At 59.5% G+C, this 8,881-nt stretch overlaps 1 protein-coding gene across 3 annotated transcripts in view; it reads right to left on the reverse strand.

Moving 5' to 3' along the window:
• Positions 1-683: 683 nt before the first annotated feature.
• Positions 684-8,881, reverse strand: part of LRRC8E (leucine rich repeat containing 8 VRAC subunit E) — a 9,189-nt gene continuing 991 nt past the window's right edge. Inside the window, exons 1-3 of one of the 3 annotated variants that reach the window (XM_034657676.1) lie at positions 7,646-7,670; positions 4,347-4,489; positions 684-3,447 (exon numbers count right to left, since the gene is read on the reverse strand). In XM_034657676.1, the coding sequence (XP_034513567.1) occupies positions 1,204-3,447; positions 4,347-4,484 (2,382 nt within the window). In that variant the 5' untranslated portion in view covers positions 4,485-4,489; positions 7,646-7,670 and the 3' untranslated portion in view covers positions 684-1,203. Of the gene's footprint in view, positions 3,448-4,346; positions 4,490-4,655; positions 5,625-7,645; positions 7,671-8,881 lie in introns of those variants that run through there. The other 2 variants (XM_002921909.4, XM_034657675.1) reach the window with 2 other exon arrangements.

The raw sequence follows: 8,881 nt of genomic DNA on the forward strand, positions 1-8,881 counted from the left end.
TTCTCCAGAAAAAAGCTAGGCAGATGGTGCCACCTAATTTCTCCTAATAAGCCGAGATCTCTCTGCCTCTTCTTCCAGGACAGAAACTCACACCCTTGATTCTGGCACATGAGTGTCATTGCTTGCTTGTAATTGGTCTGGTGAAATGGAAGGCTTAGACAACAGAAGTGGATACCAGAGATCAGAAGTTTAGTTCTCATAATTTGTATTGTTTATTAAGCACCCACTGATAGATGGTCCCCCACACAGGGAGCATTTGAAAGACAAGGCCCTGCCTGTGCTCAGAAAAATGTAACCTCCACAGCAGGTGTTCTTAATCCTGGAGTCTGCCATCCTTAGGATGTCCATGAATGGCCCTCTGGGAAATCTGGGGGACTCTGTTGACTGCCTGAAGTTGCTTTCAGGACTTTGCACGTATGTGTACCTGAGCATTTTCCTGGGAATGGAGGTGCCTGGCTTTTATCAGATGTTCAAAAGGTCTCAGACTTAAAAAGGGTTCAGAATCCCTGCTCTGGACATCCAGATTCTGTAGGCCCACAATTCCCAACATACAGGCCTAGGACTACCTGCCTCAGAATTACCTGGGATGCTTATTACAGGCAGGTTCCTCCCTCCACCCAGACCTGAGTCAGTCTTTCAGGGGTGGAGCCTGGGATGTTTTGTTTCGGGGATATTGATTTTGATGCATAGCCAAAGGTGAGAACCATTTTTCTGAGTTCACATGTCTGTAGCAAACAACTTATAAATAAGGGATTGGCATCAAAGTTGGGGGCGAGGGTCACTGGTCCCTTGTGTCTGTGTCCCCTCCTTGGGAGAGAACCCCAGAGATAAGCTGTTTTGGTCGGCATTAGGGGGAGGGTTGAAATCCCATTGGGATGTGCCCCACCCCCATACATGGCACTAATTGAGCTAGAATGTCCAGGGGCAGGGCAGGACAGCCAGCCAAAAACGCAGGTGTGGTTTTGGTCTGAGAATGCTATGACTGAGTTAATCCCTCCACGACGTTCTGCCCCAAATCCACAGTTTCCCATCTCTTCTCAGACAGACCAGTCTCAGGATTTTCCCTGGACCCCACGAGGCCGATGTGTCTGCTCCTCCTCTCCTGGCCTGGGCCCTCTTGGCCACCTCTCTTGAAGACAATAGTAGAGATGCTGGGGTGGAAGCATCCAGAAGGCCTCTGCCCCAACCTTCCCCACCTCCGCTTCATTCCTCCTCCAGTTTCTCCCGCACCTCTGCCGGCAGGCCCTCGTAAAGGGTGTCCTCCACGAGGAGCCCCACTTTCTTGAGCCCCACACAGTTGCCGAGCTCTTCCGGCAGTGCCTCCAGGCGGTTGCCCTTGAGCTCCAGGCGGCTGAGGGCCCTGAGGGTCCCCACTTGGGGCGAGAGCTGGCTCAGGTGGTTGTAGCCCAGAAGCAACGTCCGCAGTTTCCGGCAGAAGAAGAGCTCGTCAGGCAGGGCCTCCAGGGCGTTGTAGGACAGAGCCAGGTGCTGCAGGTTCTGAAGGAGGCCCAGCTCGGGCGGCAGGGAACGGAGCCCGTTGTGGGAGATGTCCAGCAGGCGGAGGCCGGAGCACATGCCCAGTTGGCTGGGCAGCGTCTCCAGCTTGTTGTGGCTGAGGTAGAGCTGCTCGAGGCCCCGGAGCTTGCGCACGTGCTCGGGGACGTAGGCGATCTGGTTGTGCCACAGCCTGAGCGTGAGCAGCTTGCGGCAGTGCTGGAAGCTGAGGATCTCCTCGATGGACCGCAGGTGGTTGTCCTTGAGGTCGAGCTCCTGCAGCGCGCCCAGGCTGAAGACGGCATGGGGGATGCGCTCCAGCCCGCAGGCCAGCAGCTCCAGCTCCCGCAGTGCCGCCAGCTTCTTGAGGCTGTTGAGGGCCAGCAGGCGGGCCCCGTCGTTGTGCAGACTGAGCCGCTGCAGGTGCCCGGCCACGTCAGTCACGCTGGCTGGCACCTTGCTGGCATTGCTCCGCAGAGACAGCACCTTGAGCTGCTTCAGCTCCCGGAGGCTCTCGAGGGTCGCCGCCCGAGCCAGCTCCGGGGGGAAGAGCCCCTCGAGGTGCAGCTCCTCCAGGCCGCGCAGCCCAAACACCCACAGGGGCACCTCGCGGAGCTCCTCGCACTTGACGCGGAGGACCTTCAGGCGGTCCCGCAGAAAGACCTGCAAGGAGAAGGGCAGCCTGGCGGGCGAGTGCAGCAGGCTGAGCTCCTGCAGGTTCACCAGCTGGGAGAGGCCCGGCGGGAAGGTGATGTCGCAGATGGCCTCCAGCCGGAGCGCCTCCACCTCGCCGAGCTCGAAGACGGTGTCGGGCAGCCCCGGGAGCATGCACAAGGCCAGCTCGAGCCGGCCCCGGGCATTACGCTGCAGCTTCTGCCGCAGCTTCTCGGGAGTCCATTCGTGGTTCAGGTTGAGCTGCTTCAGGCGGCTCTCGCTGACTTCCGAGAGGAAGACGGCGAAGCGCTTGGAGTAGAGCGAGTCGTACTGGTCGATGAGGTGCAGCATGAAGGCAAAGTCATTCTTGACGTCGGGGATGTCGCCCATGCCGGTCTCCTCCCGCACCGAGCGGAACGAGTACTCCTTGAGGGGCCGGTGGAAGAGCCAGAAGAGCGTGTACAGACAGGTGAGCCCGTAGACACACACGAAGGAGATGTAGCAGAAAGCCAGCTTGGAGAAGAGGTGGGCCTTGGTGTGGTTGCAGCAGAAGCTGGCGTAGCCTGTGACCTCCGAGGTCTCCACCCGGCAGGCCACCAGGAAGCTGATCTTCTCCACGTAGACAAGGTTGTAGACCAGGATGGCAAAGAACTTGCAGACTTTGAGCACCGTCTGCCGGATGTACATGGTGTACAAGATGTCTCCCTCTTCCACGTGCACGCGGAACTTCTTGACCTTCTCAAACAGGGCTTTGGCCTGTTCACCTTCCTTCTTATCCAACAGGGTGACGGCAGGAGGCTCGGTCACCACCTTCTCCGGCTCCACCAGCACCTTTTCCTTCTCACCCTCACCTGCTTTTCCTGGCCCTGCAGAGGCCTCCGCGGTGGCCGTCGCCCGTCCCGTGGTGGGGCCCTTGTGGTTCTCCCCAGAGACCTCGGACAGGGCCCGCGTGGTCCATGGCGAGTCAAAACACTTGCCCAGAATGGAGATGAAGTGCTCGATCTTGGAGCTGGTGCCAGGGAACTTGAACCAGAAGCTGGTACAGACCATGAAGATGAGAGTGTGAATGACGACCAGGTAGGGGAAGTACTTGGCGTACCAGTGGAGGGCTGTCTCGTAGCACAGCTGGTTTATAAAGCTGTACTGCTGTAGGTCCAGGTTGTTCTTGAGGCCGCTGACCTCCCGGAGGCCCCCCATCTGCTCCGAGACCCCCCGTGGCAGCAGTTGCTGGCATGGGGCCTCGGATAAATTCTCCCGGAGCTCGTGACTGGGCAGACAGATGATCTTGTCCTGTGTCACCTGGGAACGAGGGGGGAAGAGGGTCAAGGAGCTGGGTGGGCCTTTGTAGCTGGGGGGTAAGAGGCGGGCTGAAGGTGGGAGGCGGCCCCAGTCCCTGACTGTCCCTAGCTGGCTGCGATTTTGGAAGAGTCGCCAAACCTCTGAAAGCACCTCAGTCTTTGAAAAAAGGAGTTAGGTTGAATGGGATCCTCCTGCTCTCCCCTCACGCCCCCGCCCCCTCAAAAGATACCGAAGTCCTAATCCTTAGTACCTGTGAATAGTCTTTGCAGAGTAGATGTGATCAAGTTAAGGGGAGGTTATTAAGGTGGGCCCTAATCCAGTACGGCTGTTCTTTGGACACAGACACACACACACTGAGGGGAGATAAGCGAACGTCATCTATAAACCAAGCCTGAGATCATCGGGGAGCCGGGAGGGAGAAAGGCATGGAACGCATGCTCCCTCACAGCCCTCAGAAGGAAGCAGCCCATGGGGCGCCTGGGTGGCACAGCGGTTAAGCGTCTGCCTTCGGCTCAGGGCGTGATCCCGGCGTTGTGGGATCGAGCCCCACATCAGGCTCCTCCGCTATGAGCCTGCTTCTTCCTCTCCCACTCCCCCTGCTTGTGTTCCCTCTCTCGCTGGCTGTCTCTATCTCTGTCGAATAAATAAATAAAATCTTNTAAAAAAAAAAAAAAAAAAAAAGAAGGAAGCAGCCCTGTCAACCCTCTGATTTCAGGATTCCAGTCTCCAGAACTGTGAGACAATAACAGGAAGACTTCCGGGATTCCCAGGCCCCGCCCCCACAATGCCCCGCCTCTCCTACCGGCTCATCCAGGCCCCGCCCCTGTGTTCTCGCATCCAGGCCCCGCCCCCTACAGACCGCCCCCCGCACAGGCCCCGCTCCAGGCCTTGCGCCTTACCTGCAGGGTGCAGCCAAAGACCCCGATCATGAGCATAGCCACGGTGAGGTACTCCGCCAGCACGTCCCACCAGGGTTTGAGCACCTTGAAGGCGGGCTGCTGTTCCGTGAACTGTTTGAACTCGGCCACCGGGATCATCTTTCCTGCGGGAGAGGGGGAGGCAGAGGTTGCAGAGACCCTCAAGAGGGGGCGCCTGGTGGTGGGCCCCCAGCGAGTCAGACACGTGCCTCTGCTCCCAATTTGTGCTCTCATCTGCCCAAATCTGGCGCATGAGCTGTGTGCCCCCTTCCCGTCACCCCCAGACCTCACCTCCTTTCTGAAGCCAAGCTACTACCGTTCTCTCCACTTCTGCTCCCCGGGATCCCTGCCCCCATCTGACGCTGCTGGCCCTTTCAGAGGTCTGGACGGGCAGTCCACAGGGCCGCTGTCCCCCAACTTGCCCGTGTGGCCCTCTCCCGGAACGCAGCCACCGTCCACCCTTGATGCTGAGCCTGAAACATTCGCTCTGCTGTCCAGACACCTGGTGGCCAGGTGGCTAGCCCCAGCTGTCTCTGCCACTGGGCCAGAGAGCGTCTGAGGCAGGCTCAGGACTTCCTGGGTGTGGGCCCCCCACCCCCTTCAGGGGCGCTCCAGGCACCACCTCCAACCTCCAACCGGAAAAGCCGGCTGGAGCCTGGCTCTGGTTACAGGGCCTGAGGGGCAGGGAGTGGCAAAGCTGAAGGCTGGTCAGTTAGGAGGAGGGAGGACCAGGCCACCTGGGTTTCTAGAGGGGTTCGTGCCCAGAATCTGAGGCAGAAAACAGAAACCTGGGTAAGGGATGCCAGAATGGAGGAAAGGCAGAGGATCAGGAAATGGAAAACGCAGAGAGAAGCCAGAGCGACACCTATGACTGGGCTGGGGCTGGGCTGCCAGGCTCCTGGGCGGCCAGCCCACTCTGTCTGTCCCTGGGTTTCATTTTAGACCAAGGTATCATTATTTCAGATACAGACGGCCAGGAGCAAGTCACATGGGGGCGTGGGCCACAAGCTGGGACATCACCCTCCCAGGCAGGCAGCTGGGGAGCCTCCCTCCCCCTCTCCTTGAGGCTGGATGGAAGGAAAGGGAGGCAGCAAGGCCCCCACTGCTTCTGAGGGGGCTCCTAGGCTGGACTGTCCCTCCCAGCATCCGTGCTTCTCTACACTGCCAGTTTTCCCACGTGGGGTTCCTGGAGGCTGGGCAATGGAGGGAGGCATCTGGGCCATCAGCTCGTCCCCCAGCCTCCCACCCATCTCCTAGGGGGAACCTGGCCCTGGCCCACACCTCAGCCAATTACTGGACACTTCCCTCCCTCCCTTTTTTGGTCCCCAGGTCCGGAAGGCCTTGAGTTGACTCCTGGGTGGGGAGGGGGTGGAGGCTGGCAGGGATACAGGATGCAGACTCGCCCACCAGGCTGAGGGCGGGGCAGTCCACCACACCTTCTAATCCCATCAGAGGCCCTCACTTCAGGATGGGAGGGGCAGGGCCCCCTGACTCAGGCCCTGACTCACTGAGAACCAGGCGCAGGCAGGGGGTACTGAGACGGAACTGAGGCTCCCTCCCACAATGCCCCATCCTTCACTGTCAGTGTGACACCCTGTCCTAAAAGAAGAGCTGAGTGCATCAGTCCAGTCACCGGGGGGTCTTAGAGAAACACACGCAGGGCGGCTCCACAGTACCCAGAGGCCCAGTGTACACTGTGCCCACCCAAGGAGACACCTGGGGGCGTTCTGGAGTGTGCGTCTGGACGTACACACTGGGCTGAGGGGAGACCCAGGACCAGTTCCAGCCAGCCCCTATTCTCCCTGCCCTGGGTACCTGTCCCTGTGAGGGACCCCACTCCGCCGATTCACCGAAGGAGAGTACCTCTGGGGGCTGCGAGAGAAACACACAGGCAAGGTCCTGCCTGCGTCCATCCCGCATTGCTGGGAGCTCTAGCACCTACCACACCAGGACTGCAATCGAAGGCAAGAAGGCAGAGACACCCAGGGTCCCCAGTGGAAGGCCCTGTGGCTCCCACGGAACAAGGTATATACACAACGCCATCCGAGGCAGACACAGGGGTTATCATTATCTGTCTCCATGACTCAAACTGGATGGTCTGAACCTGCCATTAAGCTTCCACAGACACAAGACTGGCCCCCCTTTGTCTGAGCAGGGCTGGTGGGAGGGCCCTGGGGCAGAGGGCTTGAGGGAGGGGGAGTCCAGAGGAAAACAATCACTGGGCCACATGCGGCTTGTGGCCACCAGATGCTTCCAAGGCCTCCTTTTTTCCCAACTCTTGGGGGGGAGGGCACTGCAACCCTCATTTTCCAGACTCTCGGGGAGGGAAATAACCCGCTCGAGGTTTCACAGCTACAAGTGGTATTTAAGGCGTAACCCCCAAGTCTCCTCTGGCTGGTAGCACCCCCCTGTATTCTCGTGGGTGAGAACCTCTTGCTGAAATGCAGTGTCTTCACCCGAAGAACCTCAGAGGGGAGCTCTGGCAGAGAACAGATGGGCGGACACCTGCTCCGCAGACCAGGTTGGGGGGTCCTGGTCCGCCCAAGGACCAGGTACTGCCCCCTGCCCAGCCTGAGCTCCACCCATCCACACCTCACCCCCGCTTCTCTCTCAGGCCCTCCCTGGAGCTCCCAGCTGGCCTCCCGAACAGGGCAGTGGCGGGTGCTCCTGGTCCAGCCCCCTCCTCACCCACAGCCCATGCTAACGGGCAAGCAAGACACCTCGATAGTTGTCAGCCCTGAAACAGGCTTTGGAGCACACAGGTCAGATCTCTGACTTACACAAGACAGGAACTGAGGTCAGGGATTGGGGTGGGGGGTGGCCCCTTAGTAGCAGATCTTGGGCCAGGCCCAGGCTTGGGGACTCCCAACCTAGTGCATTCCCGATCTGCCCTGCCAGGACTTGGGAGCCTAGGGAGTCTTGAGGTTTCATAGTCCCAGAGAGGGCAAGCTGGTAAGGACTCCAAGGGGTAGGGTTCTGGGGCATTGAGGAGTTCACAGAGGTGAGCTGTCGCCGCTGTCGTAGCAGACAAGGAAAGGAGACCAGACCCCATTCTGCTGATCTTCATTCCGTCCTTGGCCAGGCCCGCCCGCTCCGTGACGGGCGCCCTTGGGCTGGCCACGGCAGAGTCTCTCGCTGCCCCCACCCCCTCCCCAGCTCCTTGTGTGCCCTGGCGGGCCGCGGGCTCGGCGGCAGTGCCAGCGGCACCTGGGGTGGTCCTCACGTGGGCCAGACCCCTGCCCCGCCACCCCGTCCCCAGGGACACAGAGCCACCTACTCACCGCTCCGGCTGGAACGCTGGGCCCAACTCCTTNATGCAGTTCAGGGAAGCACAGGGGCCAGAGGGATCTGGTCTGGGAGGCCAGCTTCTAGAAAGGATGACTGCCTCCCCATCCCCACTCATTCCTCCCCAGCCAAGGAGGCCTGAGCTGGGTCTTAGAGTGGCAAAGCACCCAGTTCAGCCTGGAGGCATCTGATGAATCTTGATCTGTTCTGTCCGCAAAACTCAAGGGAGGGGGGACCTTGAGGAAGTGGGAGAACGAGACCCCTCCCCTGCGGGAAAAAGAAGCCCATGAGTTCATTAGACTCAGAGAGCCAGAGACCTGAGACTCCAAACCTTGAGGATGGGGAACCCCCTCAGCTTAGGTTCCTCTGTGAAGCCTTGGTGATCCATGGGCATGACCCTCGGAGGCGTGACTTCTCCAAAGTGTCTGTGGGCTCACCACAGGCAGCCCCAAGCCAGACCTTCATGGTGAGATAAGCAAGGCCCCCTGCTCTCTCAGCCCTTCTGCCCGAGTGGGGGCAGCCGACACAGAGGTAGGCCTGCAAACATGCAGGGAACAAGATCGCCATCTGTGACAAGTGCTGTGCCTATAACCAAGCAGGGTGAGGTGGGTAACAGAGGCCAAGGGCCAATTTGGGCCATCTGAGACGAGTTCTTTCTCCCTCTCCGTGGACCCCTTCCTGCCTCTGGAGAAGCTCCTTTGGATCCATGCCCTGGGGGTGGGGGGGGTGTTTACAGCTTTATACTGGAATGAGCATCCTTTAAAAAAAAAAGTTTTATTTATTTATTTGAGAGAGAGAGAGAGTGCATGCTCGCATTCGAGTGGGGAGGGGCAGAGGGCGAGGGAGAAGCAGACTCCCTGCTGAGCAGGGAGCCTGCCATGGGGCTGGATCCCAGGACCCCAGGATCATGACCTGAGCTGAAGGCAGACCCTCAATGGACTGAGCCCCCCGGGCGCCCCTGGAGTGAGCGTCCTGATACACATCGCTTTGCACACTTGTACCAATCTCTGCTGGCACCGGGATGGAAACCCCATGACCCCAGGCACCATCCCTCCTGCTCCCCGCTGCATCCCCAACGCTTGGAATGGTGCCTGGCACACGGGGCACTCAGTAAATGACGGGGGGTGGGTGGATGATGGGGTGTTGTCTGAGTTCTGTCTCCTTTAGGCGCAGACGCTGAGACAAGGAACTGGGTCCCAAGAGTCTACCTGGAAGGTGAGCCCAGGAAGCAC

Source organism: Ailuropoda melanoleuca, chromosome 4 (assembly GCF_002007445.2).
Source record: "Ailuropoda melanoleuca isolate Jingjing chromosome 4, ASM200744v2, whole genome shotgun sequence".
Taxonomy (NCBI): Eukaryota; Metazoa; Chordata; class Mammalia; order Carnivora; family Ursidae; genus Ailuropoda; species Ailuropoda melanoleuca.